At 41.9% G+C, this 18,789-nt stretch overlaps 1 protein-coding gene across 1 annotated transcript in view; it reads left to right on the top strand.

Annotated features, from left to right (window-relative positions):
* The window catches only part of wdfy3 (WD repeat and FYVE domain containing 3), a 405,362-nt gene that overhangs the window by 283,809 nt on the left and 102,764 nt on the right, over positions 1–18,789 (top strand). Inside the window, exon 40 of the mRNA XM_078543892.1 lies at positions 18,510–18,670. Coding sequence (XP_078400018.1) covers positions 18,510–18,670 — 161 coding nt within the window. The remainder of the gene's footprint in view (positions 1–18,509; positions 18,671–18,789) is intronic.

Raw genomic sequence — 18,789 nt, 5'->3', positions numbered from 1 at the left:
CCTTTAACATCAGAAGCAGGCAGTCAGAATTGAATAGACTATTTTAAAGATGCAATGTATTTTTATCAGGCATTTAATATAATAAAACGTCTTAAGGGGCATTATAAAAGAAAATATTCCACAGAACCCGATAAAGAGATAATAAGGCAGTTGGCCAAAAGAGCAGGGTTTTAGAGTGTCTTAAAGGAGGTAAGTGAGGCAGAGAGGTGAAAAGGTTTAGGGAGGCAATTCCTCAACCTTGGGTCCAGACAGCTGAAGGCATAACCACAATTGGTGGAGAGATTAAATCAGGGATTCTCAAAAAGCCAGAATTAGAGGACTGCAGATATCTCATGGATGTTGTTGGGCTGGAGGAAATTATAGAGACCTGGAGGGTGAAGTTAATGAGGAATTTGTAAACATTGGAGAGAATTTTAAAAGCAAAATATTACTTAACCAGGAGCTAATGTAGGTCAGAAAGTGGGGAGGCGGTGGCGTAATGTTATTGTCACTGAGTAGTAAGCCAGAAGACCCAGCATAACGCTTCTGGGGGCCTGGGCTTGAATCCAACCATGGCAGATGGTGGAATTTGAATTCAATAAAAATCTGGAATTAAGAGTCTAATGATGACCATGAAACCCATCTGTAAAAACCCATCTGGTTCACTAATGTCCTGTAGGGAGGGAAATCTGCAGTCCTTCCCTGGCCTGGCCTACATGTGAGTCCAGAACCACAGCAATGTAGTTGACTCTTAAACGCCCTCTGAAATGGCCAAACAAGCCACTCAGTTGTATCATACCGCTAGAAAGTCAAAAAGGAATGAACCGGATGGACCACCCGGTATCGACCTAGGTACTGGAAACAACAACAGCAAATTCAGTTCTGTCAACCCTGCAAAGTCCTCCATGCCTACACCTGGGGGCTTGTGCCAAAATTAGGAGAGCTGCCTCACAGGCCAGTGAAGCAACAGCCTGAAATAGTCATATTCACGGAATTATACATTACAGATAATGTCCCAGATACTGCCATCATAATCCCATGAAATCTCATGACATCAGGTCAAAAATAGGCAAGGAAACGTCCCCCTGATTACCACGTACTGCACCCCCCACCCCAGCTGATGAATCTGTGCTCCTCCATGTCAAACACCACTTGGAGGAAGCACTGGTGGCAAGGGCACGGAATGTACTCTGGATGGGGGACTTCAATGTCCATTGCCAAAAGTGGCTCAATAGGGCAGTACAGACTGAGCTGCCCGAGTCCTAAAGGACATGGCTGCTAGATTGGGTCTGCGGCAGGTGGTGAAGGAACCAACAAGAGGGAAAAACATACTTGACCAACCTGCCTGCTGCAGATGCATCTGCCCATGACAGTATCGGTAGGAGTGACCACGCACAGTTCTTGTGGAGATGAAGTCCCGTCTTCACATTAAGGATACCCTCCATCGTGTTGTGTGGCACTACCACCCTGCTAAATGGAATGGATTTCGAACAGTTCTAGATACTTGAGACTGGGTAAGTTGTGGGCCATAAGCAGCAGAATTGTACTCAACCACAATCTGTAATCTCATAGCCCAGAATCACCCCCACTCTATCTTTACCACCAAGCCAGGGGATCAACCCTGATTCAGTGCCGAGTGCAGGAGGGAATGGCAGGAGCAGCACCAGGCATAACTAGAAATGAGGTGTCAACCTGGTGAAACTATAACACAGGACTACTTGCATGCCAAACAGCATCAATGGATCGGATCTAAGTTCTGCAGTTCTGCCACATCCAGTCGTGAATGGTGGTGGACAACTAAACAGCTTACTGGAGGAGGAGGCTACACAAATATCCCCATCCTCAGTGATGGAGGAGCCCAATAAGGTTGAAGAATTTTCAGCCAGAAGTGCCGAGTGGATGAGGCCCCCAGCATCACAGATGCAGAATTCAGCCAATTCAATTCCCTCCACGTGATATCAAGAAACGACTGAAGACACTGGATGCTGCAAAGGCGATGGGCCCTGACAATATTCCTACAGTAGTACTGAAGACTTATGCTCCAGAACTTGCCACACCCCAAGCTGTTCCAGTATAGCTGGCCTAGCTAGCATATACCCGGCAATGTGGAAAATTGCCTAGTATGTCCTGTGCACAAAAACCAGGACAAATCCAATCTAGCCAATTACCATCCCATCAGTTTACTCTCGATCATCAATAAGTGATGGCGGGGATCATCAACAGTGCTATCGAGCAGCACTTCCTTAAAAATAACCTGCTCACTGGCACTCAGTTTGGGCTCCACCAGAGCCACTCACCTCCTGACCTCATTACAGCCTTGGTTCAAACATGGGCAAAAGAGCTGAACTCCAGAGGTGAGGTGATAGTGACTGCCCTTGACATCAAGCAGCATTTGACCATGTGTTGAATCAAGGAACCCTAGCAAAACAGGAGTCAATAGGAATCGGGGAGTAAACTCTCTGCTCGTTGGAGTCATACCTAGCACAAAGGAAGATGGTTGTGGTTGTTGGGGGTCAATCCTCTCAGTTCCAGGACATCACTGCAGGAGTTCCTCAGAGTAGTGTCCTAGGCACAGCCACCTTCAGCTGCTTCATCAGTGACCTTCCTTCCATCATAAGGTCAGAAGTGGGGATGTTCATTGATTGCACAATGTTCAGCACCAGTCGTGACTCCTCAGATACTGAAGCAGTCCATGTCCAAATGCACAATATCCAGGCTTGGGCTGACAAGTGGCAAGTAACATTCGTGCCACATAAGTTCCAGGCAATGACCATCTCCATCAAGAGAGAATCTAACCATCGGTCCTTGTCATTCAATGGAATTACCATCGCTGAATCCCTACTATCAATGTCCTGGGGTTTACCATTGACCAGAAACTGAACTGGACTAGTCATATAAATACTGTGGCTACAAGGGCAGGTCAGAGGCTGGGAATCCTGCACGGAGTAACTCATCTCCTGACTCCCCAAAGTCTGTCCACCATCTACAAGGCACAAGTCAGGAGTTTGATGGAATACTTCCCACTTGTCTGGATGAGTGCAGCTCCCACAACACTCAAGAAGCTTGACACCATCCAGGACAAAGCAGCCACTTGATGGGCACCCCATCCACAAACATTCACTCCTTCCACAACCAACGCACAGTGGCAGCTGTCCCTACCATCTACAAGATACACTTGAAGAAGGTACACCCTCCAATCCCGCAACGACCACAGACTCAGGCTTCCTTTTAACCGGTTTTATTCAAGCATGTGCAAGGGAGCCACAATCAATCCTAAGAATGAAGACCCAGCTCCCAGATTGATTATATTTCATTACTTCTGTACTTTTTTCTTATCATAATACATTTGAGTACATTTGAATGCATCCAATCGGTAATCGACATACCAGTCCCATGCTAACTCTATCCTATTGAGTACATAAACATTTGATTTTGCTAACTAATTATTCTAAAGGATGTATACATAATTATATTATCCAATCAAAATTAAAACACGTACACAAAGACCTTGGTTCTCACAGCTCAAGACTGTTTGTGTTTCATCAAAGCCCCCTCTTTGTCTATTGTATGTCTTCCCATATCTAAGCTAAAACCATCTGCCCCTTCCCTATGTGAGAGGGGAGTACACTTAATCTAATTTATGCCCTGCTTGTGTCTCCAATCTGACTCTCAAGGCTGTGCAATGCTCATCTGGTAATCTTCAACTCTTAATATGTTTAGCAGCCATGTCTGCCTGGAGATTTTAAAGGTTTTTCAGTAAATTCTTACTGTATTCTCTTTTAGCATTTTTAATTTCCCCCTAACACACTGCAGGCATTCACCAAGGCTCCTTACACAGCACCTTCCAAACCCACGACCACTAGCATCTAGAAGGACAAGGGCAAGGGCAACGGATAGATGGAAACACCACCACCTGGAAGTTCCCCCCCCAAGTCATTCACCATCCTGACTTGGAATTATATCGCCATTCCTTTACTGTTGCTGGATCAAAATTCTGGAACTCCCTCCCTAACTATGGGTGTACCTACAGCACATGGACTGCAGCGGTTCAAGAAGGCAGCTCACTATCACCTTCTCAAAGGCAATTAATGATGGGCAATAAGTGCTGACCAAACCAATGTTGCTCACATCCCATGAATGAATTAAAAAAAAACAAAGTGTGATGGGTGACAGTACTTGTGCAAGTTAGGACAGAGGCAGCAGAGTTTGGATGACAAAATTGAATTATATTCAGTATATGGTATTAGTTATTTGCTTTTCAAGAGATGGAACCAAAGAACTACAGAGGTCTATCTTACAGATAGAAGCTAGTCAGTTTATAGTCTTTAATAAAAGCAAATAGATTTTCCCTATTTATTCTATCAAAATCCACCATAACTTAAATAACGTTTTTTTTTGGATGAGACGTTAAAGCAAGGCCCGGTCTACCTTCTCAGCTGGACATAAAAGATCGCATGGAACTATTTCAAAGAAGAAAGGAGGAGTGATCCCCAGAGTTCTGGCCAATGTTTATTACTCAATCAGCTCAAAAAAGCAAATCGGTCATTATCGTAATGTAGTTTGTGAGAGCCTGCTGTGCGCAAATTGGCTGCCGTGTTTCCTATGTTACAACAGTTACACTTCAAGTTAGACAGCGAGGGAAACTAGAAGGTCACTCTGTTCAGGCCTTAGGTGGGAAAAGGGGGAGTGGAAGTTGCCCCCTTTCCAGATTGGGTGCTTCCTCCCAGTGTGACCTTGCCATTATGAGCCTTACCCCTAGACCTCCCCTCCTGTTACTGCTGCAAGAACCCACACTTACCTGGTCCTGTGGGTTGCGGCATTAGACTGCTGGGATGACATCTCATCCCAGCTGTGGCCACCACTCCCCGTAATGCTGCTGGGACTAGAGTTGCCAGCCAGTCAGATGATCCGGCACCTCTCTGATGCAGAACTTCCAAGTGAGGGGTGGAAATCGCACCTCCAGCCAGTTAAATGGCTGCAGAGCAGCTGGCCATGCATTCCCTGCCGCCTCTTCGTGATGCGGGGCAGAAACCTGCCATCTGAAAAATTCTATCCTAGTAGTATATTACCTGTAGCACAGCTGAAATACATCTTCATTTCAAAATTAAAGCAAAATGTGAGTGCAGAATTACTTGGAGCATACTTAATCTTATTATTGCAACTTAAAGTAAGAATTTGGGTACATTTCCTGCCTGAGACCTGACAGAGTGATCCGTCGGTACATTCTCTGCACAAAGGGGAATATCATGCCTGTCAATAAAACAAAAAGACAATATTAAAGGAAATTGAATATTAAAAGTCCAGGGTAAGCGAGCTTCTCATAGAATGCCAGGGTTTTTGTCTCCAATTTTATTTTAGCCATGGCACAAAAGATGGAAGTGTTGTAAAGAGTGAGGAAGATTACAGCAGACTTCAGGAGGACAGAGACTAGTGGAATGGGCTCACATGGCAGATGAAATTTAATGCAGGGAAGTGTGAAGTGATGCATTTTAGGCGGAAGAATGTGGAGAGGCAGTATAACTAAGCGATTTATAAACTAAAACATTAAAGTGCGTGCAGGAACAGTTACACATGTATATCAATCTTTTGAAGTCACTGGGCAAGTAAACAAACAAATTTTTAAAAAAGCATATTGAGCCTGTTGGTTTTATAAATGGTGGGAAAGAGTAAATAACAAGGAATTAATGCTAAATATTTGTAAATCACTGTTAAACATGTATAAATTATTGGTTAGACTTCAGCTAGAGTATTGTGTCCAATTCTGATATTTACCAAAACAAAAACAAAAATACCTGGAAAAACTCAGCAGGTCTGGCAGCATCTGTGGAGAGGAACACAGTTAACGTTTCGAGTCCGAATGACCCTTCAACAGAACTAAGTAAAAATAGAAAAGAGGTGAAATATAAGCTGGTTTAAGGGGGGTGGGAGGTAGAGCTGGATAGAGGGCCAGTGATAGGTGGAGATAACCAAAAGATGTCACAGACAAAAGGACAAAGAGGTGTTGAAGGTGGTGATATTATCTGAGGAATGTGCTAATTAAGGGTAGAAAGCAGGACAAGCAAGGTACAGATAGCCTTAGAGGGGGTGGGGTGGGGTGAAGGAATCAAAAAAGGCTAAAAGGTAAAGATAAAACAATGGATGGAAATACATTTAAAAATAATGGAAATAGGTGGGAAAAGAAAAATCTATATAAATTATTGGAAAAAAAGAGGGGGGGGGGAGAGAATCGGAAAGGGGGTGGGGATGGATATTTACCAGAATACCAGAGTTTTCAGCTATGTAAAGACATACAAATGCTGGGATTGTTCTTCAAGCAGAGAAGATTAAGGGGAGATTTAATAGAGGCATTCAGTATTATAAGGGATTTTGATGGGGTGAATAAGGAGGAAGTTTCCCCATTAGTGGGTGGATTGCTAACTGAAGGACACAGCTTTAAGATTATCAGCAAAGTGAGTTGTGATGATCTAGAATGCACTGCCTGAAAAGATGATGGTAGCAGATTCAGTTGCAACTTTCAAAAGGGAATTGCTTATGTACTTGAAAAGGAAAAATTTGTAGGACTATGGGGAAATAAAAGAGGAGTGGGACTAATTGGACAGCTGTTTCACGACATTTTTGGCACATTAAGTCAAACTGCTTCCTTCTGTGCTATATAATTCTCTGTTGTGTGGAACTATTAAAACTACAGCTCAGTGTCTTAACTGGGGTGAGTGATACAACTACACTTGCATGGAGACATAAAAAAATCACCAGTAGCGCTATAGAGAACTTGGTTTGAACCCAATCCAGACTAGCAAGATACAATTTATTTTCTGGCTGTAAAGGTTCTACAGAACACAAATTCCAGTTCTTAAGCTTCTAAGGGAACCTTAAGCAAAAACTGCTCAAGTAGTTGGCAGTTAATTGAACACTGAGAAGCTCTAATAATTGGCTGCTGTGGTTGGAATGATTCAGTGCTCAAAATCGAAATGCTTCATTCTCCAGTATTAACGTTGTTTGAGATTTTTCACCTTGATCAGTTTTTATTAGTGAGCATTGACTTTTCCACACATTTCTGCTGGGGGTACAGCATCTAGTACCATACTTTCTAAAATGTTACCTCACCAGAGTTTTGTTGTTGGGTCTACTGACAGTATTGATTATTTCAAATTCAAATAATGTAATGATAGCTTTTTCATTAGGAAGGTTGTTATAACTTTGTCCTGAAAGTGGGAAGCCTAATCTACCTTATTCCAACTGGTAAATGATGGTTAAGGAAATATAAAAATACATTTTGATCTATTATGGGATTTGTCTCCCATTTGTTGCTATTCCCCATGAAGACAAAATTGCTGAATAGACAATGGATTGACATTTAGCATTTAATAAAGTACTTGCTACTCAAAATACAATAAAATAAAACAGTATGACCTCACTGTGACAATGGTTTCCAATTCCAGGCACCCGAAGGATGTGACGGGGAGGGTTAAGGAGGGGGGAGAGAGGAGATAAGCAGCCCAGATCAGGAGAAGCATCAGGGATCATGATTTCTCTCCCTGGGCCTGGGTTGGACTTGTGTTGTAGTACTTCAGGGCATTATATGTCAGTGGTCCAATCCTCCTGGTGCTCTCCTACTCATGACTGCTATTTACAGTTCCATGTTGGATTGCTTGTTCCCTCATGACTTCTGTCCCAATCCTGGCTGCTCTCTCTCTTCCGATTTTTCTGTTGGCTCCCTCTACTGCCTTCATTACAAAACCTAGTTCTAGTCTTGGCTTCGACTGACATCTCTCAATGACTCTGAGTTGTGCTGCTGCCCCACGGGTACTTAAAGAAATCACCCTAATTGTGCATGATTAATAGCTTATAAATTTATTGGTTTCTTTTTGCCTCCAAACCTTCCCAATTTTCATATTTTATCTTTTCTGCTTTCCCACGCTTCCTTTTCATGTTGTAACTCATTCTTACACATGGGGGGAGATTTGCAGCATGATTAGTGGATAGAAAAAATTGAAACAAGATTATTAATTTCTACTAAGCATTAAATACATAAGACCATAATTTACCCAAAGCCTTAGCCAAATGCATTCTCAATAATATCCATAAAGACTGGCAGCAAGCAATTTTTAGTGCCAAAATGATAATTCAAAACAATATGGTGTAACTTTTTTAAAAAGATACTACACAACAAGGTTATTGGGGTTCGTTTCACTTTTATGAAATGAAGTTCTGCAAGCAGACTTTGGGGAGTTAGGTAGGAAATTGAAAAGCAAGACTTCAAAGGTAGTAATCTCCGGATTACTCCCGGTGCCATACCAATCCACGACCGCTACCATTGAGAAGGACAAGTGCAGCAGATAGATGGGAACACCACCACCTGGAAGTTCCCCTCCAAGTCACTCACCATCCTGACTTGGAAATATATGGCTGTTGCTTCACTGTCACTGGGTCAAAGTCCTGGAACTCCCTTCCTAACAGCACTATGGGTATACCTACAACACATGGACTGCAGCAGTTCAAGGTGGCAGCTCATCACCACCTTCTCGAGGGCAACTAGGGATGGGCAATAAATGCTGGCCCAGCCAGCGAAGCCCAAATCCCATGAATGACTAAAAAAAATGACTATTAAAAAGTGCCAAGAAGCAGAGTTAGAGAAGGACCGACTAGGCCCCAGGTTCTGGTCACCAGGGAATGGGAGTGGACTGGGGTTGAGCTAAGGAGTTGGGGTTTAACCTTGTGTTTGCCTCTGGTGGCACGCACTCTGAGCTGGCCTCGCTAGAATTCATTCGAAAATGGATTGCCTTTCAGCTTGAGTTCTCCCCCTGTCCAAGCCAATGTGTGTGTGTGCATGCATGCACGTGTGTTCAGCTCACTCCCAGTCTCAGGATTCTCACACACTCACTCTCTCTCTGTCACGCTCACTTCCTCTCACTCAGGCTCATACTTGCTCACTCTCACGCCACACCATCGAGAAGCAGGTGGTCAAGTCAGGAAGGGCCCTGCCCAGGGCCACACACCAATTTATTTTTGATTTTTGTTTTGTTTTGAAATAGTGTGCTATGACCATTTCAAATGAAAAAGTAATTTAGAAAGGAGTTAGATAATTGAACTGGAGGCATAGTTCTTAAGAGCATTCCATGTATATCACACATATATAGCAATGGTATTTGATTTTGGTAGTTAAAACAGAGAAAATTATTTAATAATTGTATAAAAAGCTAGTAGTTAAATATAAAGACCTAATGAAGAAATTCATAGTACAGAGATTAGTAACATGAATTATGGTTGTAATTAAGATATTAGGCAATCAGCAATTTATCAAAGAAATTAAGTGAGAGAGGGAGAGAGAAAAAAATGTAACGGTCTAACCATATAAGTCCACTAGCTCTGTGTAACCTGTCATGCACGAATAAAGTAACTAGAACAATGCCAAAACCATTGTAAGAAACCAGAAGAAATTGTACAGGTGGGAAAACTCACAAGACTTACCTGCATTTTGTCTCTGCTAAGCTTAGGTGAAGATATTTCAATCGCCAATGGAGGAGAGCATGCTCTGAAAATAGCACATGAAGTCCTTTAATGGGCCAGTGCCTACGCGGGAGGGTGAGAGGGCAGCCATGGACTACATCACCCAGGGAATGCACTCTAGCTGTCGAAACAAATGGCCACACAGGCTTGGGCTCTCAATCACAAAATTGTTATGGCGCAGAAGGAGGCCAAATCGGCCCATCATGTCTGCACCAGCTCTCCAGCTGAGCATTATGACTCAGTGCCATTCTCCTTCCTTTTCCCTGTATCCTTGCACTTTCTTTCTATTCAAATAATCATCTAATGCCCTCTTGAATGCCTCGATTGAACCTGCCTCCACCACACTCACGGGCAGTGCATTCCAGACCCGAACCACTCGCTGTGTGAATAAGTTTTTTCTCACATCACATTTGCTTCTTTTGCAAATCACTTTAAATCTGTGTCCTCTCGTTCTCGATCCTTTTACAGGCAGGAACATTTTCTCCCTATCTACTCTGTCCAGCCCCCTTATGATTTTGAACACCTCTATCAAACCTCTACTTAGCCTTCTCTTCTCCAAGGAGAACAGCCCTAATTTCTCCAATCTATCTTCATAACTGAAGTTTCTCATCCCTGAAACCATTCTTGTAAACCTGTTTTTCACTCTCTCCAATGCGTTTATATCCTTACTATAGTATGGTGCCCAGAACTGTACACACTACTCCAGCTGAGGTCTAATTAGTGTCTTATATAAGCTCAGATTAAGCTCCTTGCTCTTGTACTCCGTGCCGCTATTAAAGCCCAGGATGCTGAGTGCTTTATTAACTGCTCTCTCCACCTGTCCTGTCACCTTCAATTATCTATGCACATATACACCCAGGTCTCTCTGCTCCTGCACCCCCTTAAGAATTGTACCCCTTATTTTATACTGTCTCTCCATGTTCTTCTGACCAAAGTGCATCACCTCACACTTCTCTGCATTGAACTTCATCTGCCACCTATCTGTCCACTCTACCAACTTGTCTATGTCTTTTTGAAGTTCTACACTGTCGTCACAGTTTACAATGCTTCCAAGTTTTGTATCATCCACAAACTTTGAAATTGTCCCCTGCACACCAAGATCTAGATGATTAATGTATATCTCGCTCCAGGACAATCAGGTCTTGAGTGCTGGAACCTTGTACTGGTGCGGAGCGCCCACCATGCGCTTGTTTGCGAGCACATTGAGGTGAGGCAGCCACTTGACAGAGGTACAATTCTGTCTGAGCCCAAGGCCTGGTGATTAGCAGCATGTGCACAACCCTCTTCCAGGTCCAACCCTCTTCCTGGAAAGTCTGAATCTAGAATCTCTCAAGGTCACTCATGCAAAGTCACCTGACAGCCATCCAAGGTTGTGTGTGCACGTGTGTTCAGCTCACTCCCAATCTCAGGATTCTCTCACTCTCACTCTCTCTCACGCTCACTTTCTCTCACTCAGGCTCACACTTGCTCACTCTCACACCACACGATCGAGAAGCAAGTGGTCAGGTCAGGAAGGGCCCTGCCCAGGGCCATAGACCAATGAGAGTCAATTTATTTTTGATATTGATTTTTTTTTTGTTTAGAAATAGTGTGCATATGACCATTCAAATGAAAAAGTAATTTAGAAAGGAGTTAGATAATTGTAGTCGAGAAAAGCCAGCTGTCCCATCCCCTCAGTTGCACAAGGCTTGTTAACGGTCGGTCCTGCAAAATGGTGAGGTTCATTCGGGATGGCACTGAACACATCGAGAGAGTTCATCGGGAACACAAAGAGACAATGTCGAGGGGTTGGAGAGTGCGCACAAATCTCCCAACAACTCAACTGACCTTGCAGGCACCACCTGCCTCGCATGTGGCAGAATCCACGTATGCCGCATTGGACTTATCAACCATCTCAGAACTGATTGAACTGGAGTGGAAGCAAGTCATCTTTGATTCTGAGGGTTTACGTATGAAGAAGAATGGTTAATGGTTAAACTGAGTGTAAGGGAACCACATTGAATTACAACATTGAAGCTGCCTATGAGGGAGTTTATGCTCCATAAGGAGTCTGAATCCATGTACCGACCATGGTATCTTTATCCCCCTTTACTTCAACCACCTATCTAGCCTATTCTTCAATATTGTTATGGTCTCTGCTTGATTCAGTGGGCTGAATTTTATGCTTCCCCGCCAGCGGGTTTGAAGGTGGGATGGGGGTGCAGCATGTAAAACCAAGCAGGTAGGGACTTCCTTTACAGGCTGTCTCAGTGCATTGGAGGAATCCCCTCCCCTTTAACCTGCTCCACTGGCCTCTTCAACTAGGCGTCCACCCCCATTGCCTCCCTTGCTGAGACTCTGGACCGGGTTCTTACCTGGGCTTCTCGGTGTGGTAAGACTGCCTGTAATCCCAAGAATGGCCACCGTACCCATCTAGAGCTGTTGGGACTACAGAGTTGCCAGTCACCCAATTGGCCGACAGCCCTCTAAGGTGGGTCTTCCTCCTGATAACCTCACTTTAAAGCTGTTGGTGCTTCTCCCAGCGTTAAATTGCTGCGGGGCAGCCATCAGGATTATGAGCAGGCTCCCCCCCTGACTTTTTAGCTGGGGAGGTTTGGGAACTGTGGCAGCCTGTAAATCCAGCCCAATTACTCTAGTTGTGCATTCCATAACTTCAGTTTCTCCTACCTGCTGTTATAAATTCTTTACATTTAATGTTGTATATCCATTCCCTTACTTCAGACCTCCCAAACAATGTAAGCTATTTGTTTCTAGCTACCGTGTCTCGTCCATTCATAATTTTCAACGACTCTATATTTTATCACGTCCTGAGCAGTTAATAAACTGTTCACAATATTAATAATTAGTTAATTATTAATTAAATAAACATTAATAAACTGTTCACAATATCTCTGTTCTAACAAAAATTGCCCTTTTTTTTAACTCATCTCAGACAGCATCTGTGTGCCTTCTGTTGCCCCATAGCCCTTCTATAATGTGGCACTCAAAACTGTCACTGTATTCCAAATGTAGCCATTACACCTCAACATTTATATGCTATACTTCTTGTTCTGATACCTAGTATTCCATATGTTTTTTAAAATAAACTTATCCACTTGAGTACTAGTTAAGTTTTGTGAACCTGAACTCTCAAACCCTTCCATACTTCACATTAACCAACTTTCACCAATTAGAAATATAAACTGTTTTTAACTGAAATGTACCATCTCACAATTACTAATATAGCATTTCATCTAATGCATTTTTTGCCCAGCTAGCTCACTCTTCACCTTTCTAAAATCTGCCCTATTTCAATCTAGTGCCTGTATTTTTGATGTAAATTTGCAATTTCCGTTGGGACCTCAAAACTTCCCATCTGGTTGTCAATACTCCTCTGGTTCACATGTGACATAGAACTAAGGAGCAGGATTAGGCTATTCAGCCCATTGAGCCTGTTCTGCCATTTGATAAGATCATGGCTGATCTGGTTGTAGGCTCAACTCCATTTTGCTACCTGCTCCTCATAACCCTTGATTCCCTTGTCTATCAAAAATCTATCTAACTCAATCTTGAATAAATTCAATGATCTAGTCTCAACTGCTTTCTGTTGAACAGAATTCCACACATAAACAACCCTCTGTGAGAAGAAATTTCTCCTCATCTCCATCTTAAAAGGGAGACCTCTTATTCTTAACCCCCTAGTTCTGGTCTCCTCTACAAGAAGAAATACCCTCCCGGCATCCACCCTATCAAGTCCCCTCAAGATCTTATGTTTCAATAATATCATCTCTCATTCTTCTAAACTCCAATGGATATAGGCCCAACCTGTTCAACCTTTCTTCTTAAGGTAAGCCTGTAAATGGCAAGAGTCACTTTGGAGTCTCACTTGGGTTCGGAGCCGTACTCTGGACGTAACAGGAAGGAGTGACAATGCCAAGTAATGTGTTAAAACAACAATTTTATTGAATAATGGTAATTATAATAATTATATCAAATTATAATTGATACTATAGAAAGAAATATGTAGGAAGAAAGCGAGAGAACTTTTTTGAAGGGAGAAAGCATAATATTGAAAGAAAGACAACCCTACTTACATACTATACATACGACGTTACAGATATATACAATATTACAAACGTTAACCCCAAATTGATCTGTTCGTAACAGTTCCCCAAAATGGATAACCCCAAATTAGCCTATTACACGACAGGAACCTAATTTGGTAAAATTCCCCTTGGTTCATACATCACCAAGTTTCCGAATAATCTTACAACGGGTGGGCTCTACGATCAGTCTGTTTCTGGACTTTCCTCCTGTAGTCTCAGTGGTTGACTATTCCACTCCAGCGGCTGCACTGAATCCTGGAAGCAGCGTCCCTTGAAGCCAAATTTCTGGCTCCTTTCAAGGCTTTCTTCAAAGAGTCTGGCAAACATACGTCCTTATCAATTCTCCTCGCAGGTACTGCAACGCTTTGCAGACTTTGTAATCCAAGATGTTTACACATCTTTTGACGGTGTCTTCTAAACTGCCATCAGTCAGGTGGTATGTCCATCAGTCAAACTCCACCTCCTGCCATTCATTGTCCTGGCTTATAGTCCAAGGGTTATCAAATGCAGTGAAAAAAAAGGACTTCTGAATAAAAAAAGCAACTTTTATTTTAGTAGCCTAGCTTAGGGAAAACAGATGTAGGCCAAACACCAGATGGCCAATATGGAAAACAAAGCCTTGAAAAAACACATCACTAATGATAATTATTGATTAATTAATCAAAGCCCAATCATAGCTAGGTTTAGATCAAAGTCTACAAATTAAGATTCAATACCAAACAGCTATTAAGTATTCAGAATATGCTTAAAATCAAGAACAAAAAGCAGAAATAAAATGCAGAAATACAAAAAATTCAAAAGTTAGTGGCTGCAGGCCTCAGTCTTGTATATGACTGATATTCTTAGGATACCTTTTTCCAAATAAGGAGACCAAAACGCTACACAGTACACCAGATTGTTATAATTATTATCACCCCATCAATCTGATCTATTTCATTGCTCATGACTACATCTAATGCACCTCTCCTCTTAAAGGCATTCAAACAAAACACTTGGAGTCCTACACACTTAAGCATTCAATTTCTTTTCTGTTTACTCTCTCATCCTTCTATTCAGTGAGCGAACCATTAAAATGTCCAAAAGCAATAATAAAATATATATTCTTATAGGGCTATATTACACATTGTCAAAACTACTGAATAAAATCGTTGGCTTTTGCATGTTAAAGCTTTAAGTCAAATCCCTCTTTGTACGCATCCTAATTACCTGCACTATATAAGCAGCAGCAATATTAACTGATTCCCAATGCTAGCTACCCTACGACAATATAAAGAGAGGGATTAATGGAGCAGAGACTGTTTCAGCCTCTGGCACTGTCAGAGGTTTTGCGTAAACTGTAAGTGATTGCCTGTAACCCTAATTAAGGTGGTCTTGAACAATATTTTTAAGCACTTTAATAGGATTAACATGAAAATAATGCAATGAATATCAGGCTATTTTTGAAATATTATAGTATGTCAGACATCTTCTATAAATTATACTGTAGGTTTTAAATGCGGAGATGTAATGCAGTATAGAATCCCTTGGAGTAGATTATTCAACTGGCATGATCCAGGTACACTGGAATTGAGAAATGAGGAATGTGGCACATTTTGCAAGCCCCCTCTTCCTTTCGAATGTAACAATTTTCTAAAGGAGGCATTGAAGATGAGTGGTAGCCAGATTGACATTTGCAATCTCAGCCTCAGAAAGATGTGTATAATTTTATGCTGCTAATGCCTGATTCTGTCCTGAGAGGATGGGTTTAAAGATCAGTTACATTCTACTTTTTTCAGGAAATACTTTTTTAAATTAAAAAAAATCAAATCAGATCTAGCATTCAGTACTCCTCGGTCCTTCTTTTGGAGACCAGAGAACAGCATGAATGAAGCAATGCTAAAGATGCTTGGGTTGTACTGACCATTATCCACAAGCATATTTCCAATCCCAGACACAATTGTCTGAGGTTATCGGAAAATAATTGGCCCACTGTTAATGGGTTGGGGAGGGGATGGGGTAGAGAATGACACTGGCAATGACCCTACGTGAAAGAGCTTTGCAGTCAGGAAGAATATTACATCAGGATATCATAGAGGAGCTATTCACCTAATTAGTGAAACTTTGTTTAATAGCACTCTTCCATCTGATTCGCCAACAAGTTCAAGCCAGGAAAGAGAATTATTGTAGGTTGGGAGGCCTCAATTGGCAACAGAATAAGCATTTGGAACAGCTGCTCGCATTCTGGCAATGTGTACTCTGCTGACTTCTTAATGGAGATTGAGACATGCAACTGATTGGGTGAAACCTAAGCAAATTATGGAAAATTATTGTGTACCATAGATTGAGTGAGTAGGCAGAGAAAAAAACTTGATAGTGTGAACTCGCAACTGGAGGGTCAGCTACAGCTTCACTGACTCCTACAGGAATTTGTATATCCTCCTCAAAGGCATTTGTCATCTCTTAGCTGTGCAGCATTCCTCCAGTTCTGCCCTAAGTTTTGTTATATGCTGCCTTTTCCTGCAAGTACAGAAGTAATACTCAGATGTTGCAAATGTCAGGAGCACAAAGAATGACATCCAAGTTGATATACTGCAGGCAATGTGTGTATCAGACAGGGTGGCCCTCCTTTGCTGAATTTCTTGAAGCAATCACTCTCTTGCTGCATTCACAAACCTGGGCTCTATTTATGGTTATATTTATTCTAATTATTTTCAAGCAAAAAAAAGGGCTCTGTGAAGGTGCTGCAGCATCAAATCAGCAAGCTGTCAGTGACAGGCAAATTCACATAAGGGAGCTACTGTGAATATCTTGATTCCTTTTTCTAGGGTTTCAATGCCAGAACCATCCTTTTCAGTATTGCACATTTATTTACTGATTTCTTCTCCAATATGTTTCAGCAAATTTGTATTCTGACAATAGTGATGAATTTCATCGTCTTTAGCTGACAGCAACATGTATTTTTATTATTTGTTCATGGGATGTGGGTCTTGTTGGCAAGACCCGCATTTATTGTCCATCCTTAATTACCCTTGAGGAGGTGATGATGAGCCACCTTCTTGAACCGCTGCAATTCATGTGATGTTAGTACTCCAACACTATCCTTTGTTAAGGGTGTTGCAGAATGTTAACCCAGTGATGATAAAGGAACAGAAATGTATTTCCAAGTCAGGATTGTGCATGACTTGGAGGGGGACTTGAAGATAATGGTGTTCCCATGAACTTGCTGCCCTTGTTTTTCTGGTGGTGGTGGTGGAGCTGATTCAGAGAAACCTTGTTGAGTTGTTGTAGTGCATCTTGTAGTGGGTACACATTGTAGCCACAGTGTGCTGTTGGAGGAGAAAATGATTGTTTGAGGTGATGGATGGGGTGCCAGTCAAGTCTGCTGTTTTGCCCTGTTTGGTGTGGTGCTTCTTGAGTATTGTTGGAGCTGCATTCATTCAGGCAATTGGAGAGTATTCCATCACACTCCTGACTTGTGTCTTGTAGATGGTGAAAAGGTTCTGGGGAGTTAAGAAGTGAGTTATCCACCTCCGATATTTTATTATAGTTATGGCATGCAAATGAGAGAATTTCCCCCATAGAAATTACATTCCCCAATTTTGAAAACCAAGAATAAAAATATAATCTTGTCAATTTTTTGTTCTTTAATGGGATGATTTTTCTATTGGCCACGTTTTAATGTGAACCTGTCCTTGTTAGATATTTACAGTAGCTCCCTCATGTGAATTTGCCTGTCACTGACAGTTTGCTGATTTGGTGCTGCAGCACCTTCACAGAGCCCGACCTGTTGCAGCTGCACTATTTATATGGCTGATCCGGTTAAGTTTCAGGTTAATGGTCACCCTCCAAGATGTAGATGGTGGGATATTCAGTGATGATAATGCCATTAAATATCGAAGGGCCTGATTCCAGACTTCAGTGTTTTTTTTCTTTGATTCTCTATTTTTGGAAATAGTCATTGCCCGGCATTTGGGTGTTGCTTGCCACTTATAAGCCCAAGTTTGAATGTTCTCCAGGTGGTGTTGGATGTGGGCGTGGACTGATTCACTATCTGAGGAGTTACAAATGGAATTGAGCACTGCAATCATTAACGAACATCCCCACTTATCGCCACTTCTGACCTTATAATAGAGGGAAGTTCTGATAAAGCTTAGGACACTATTTCAAAGAACTCCTGTAGCGATGCCCTGGGCTGAGATCTTCCTTTGTGCTAGTGGAGGTCATCCGTGCCCCTCCCCCAGCATGATTCCCAGACTTCAGTTTTTCCTTCTTTGAACACAGCTTTTAAGGGAAATTTTCAAGAAACCTTCCTTGGCAATCCTGTATGCCTCACCTGTTGCCAGGATTATATCAACCTTAGAAGTGTACTGTATCACTGCCACACTGGTGTAACAGTTCTCCTTCGCTTGCCAGCCCTCCTTCAGGCCTCTGGGTGAAATTTCCACATCATGTGTAGTTTTGTGCTGTTGACTGTTGCCAACTAGGACTGTCCAAAGTAATTTTATGATGGGGCTCTTGCATCTAATGAAGAAAGATTATCTTTATCTAGTTCTGACAAATAGCTGTAGACCTGAAACATTAACTGTGATTCTCTCCACGGGTGCTGTCTGCCTTGTTGAGTATTTGCAGCATTTTCAGTTTTTATTTCAGATTTCCAGCATTCACAGTATTTTGCTTTTCCATCTATATCTAGATCGTACCATATTTTTACATGAATTGCTTACTGTTGGATAAACTGTAAATATTGTTTTGTCCTATCTCCTGCGATAATAGGAACTATTATCAAGATAATGTGGCTTGATATTTATGGACTCGATGTTCTTATTTCTACATTTATTTGACTTTTATGGCATTGCTATACAAGAGTTAATGGAACATTGTATGTTTAGGTACTGTTGAAAATCCTGAAATATGGTTTGGAAATTTATTATGTTTTTGCTTTGTTTCTCTCTCGGATAGCCCATGAAAAGAAGTATATTAGTAGAGGAGAAACAACCATAGCTCCTGTAACACAGTCAAAGCTGTCACGTGTGAGCAGTGGGTTTGGCCTGTCGAAGCTGACTGGATCCAGGCGAAATAGAAAGGAAAGTGGAATCAGCAAAAATAATCTCACGTCACAGGTAGACTTTCTCTCTTTAACGTCATCATTTCAGTCAGCATCCCCTACGTTTGCCATTGAGATAATGGCAATAACATTGAGATGTTGCCAATTTTTGGTACAATTTGGTGAACTAAGAAA

This window comes from Cetorhinus maximus, chromosome 1 (assembly GCF_964194155.1).
Source record: "Cetorhinus maximus chromosome 1, sCetMax3.hap1.1, whole genome shotgun sequence".
NCBI classification, from domain to species: domain Eukaryota; kingdom Metazoa; phylum Chordata; class Chondrichthyes; order Lamniformes; family Cetorhinidae; genus Cetorhinus; species Cetorhinus maximus.
Note: the sequence above shows the minus strand (reverse complement) of the source record. Positions and strands in the feature narration are given on the sequence as shown.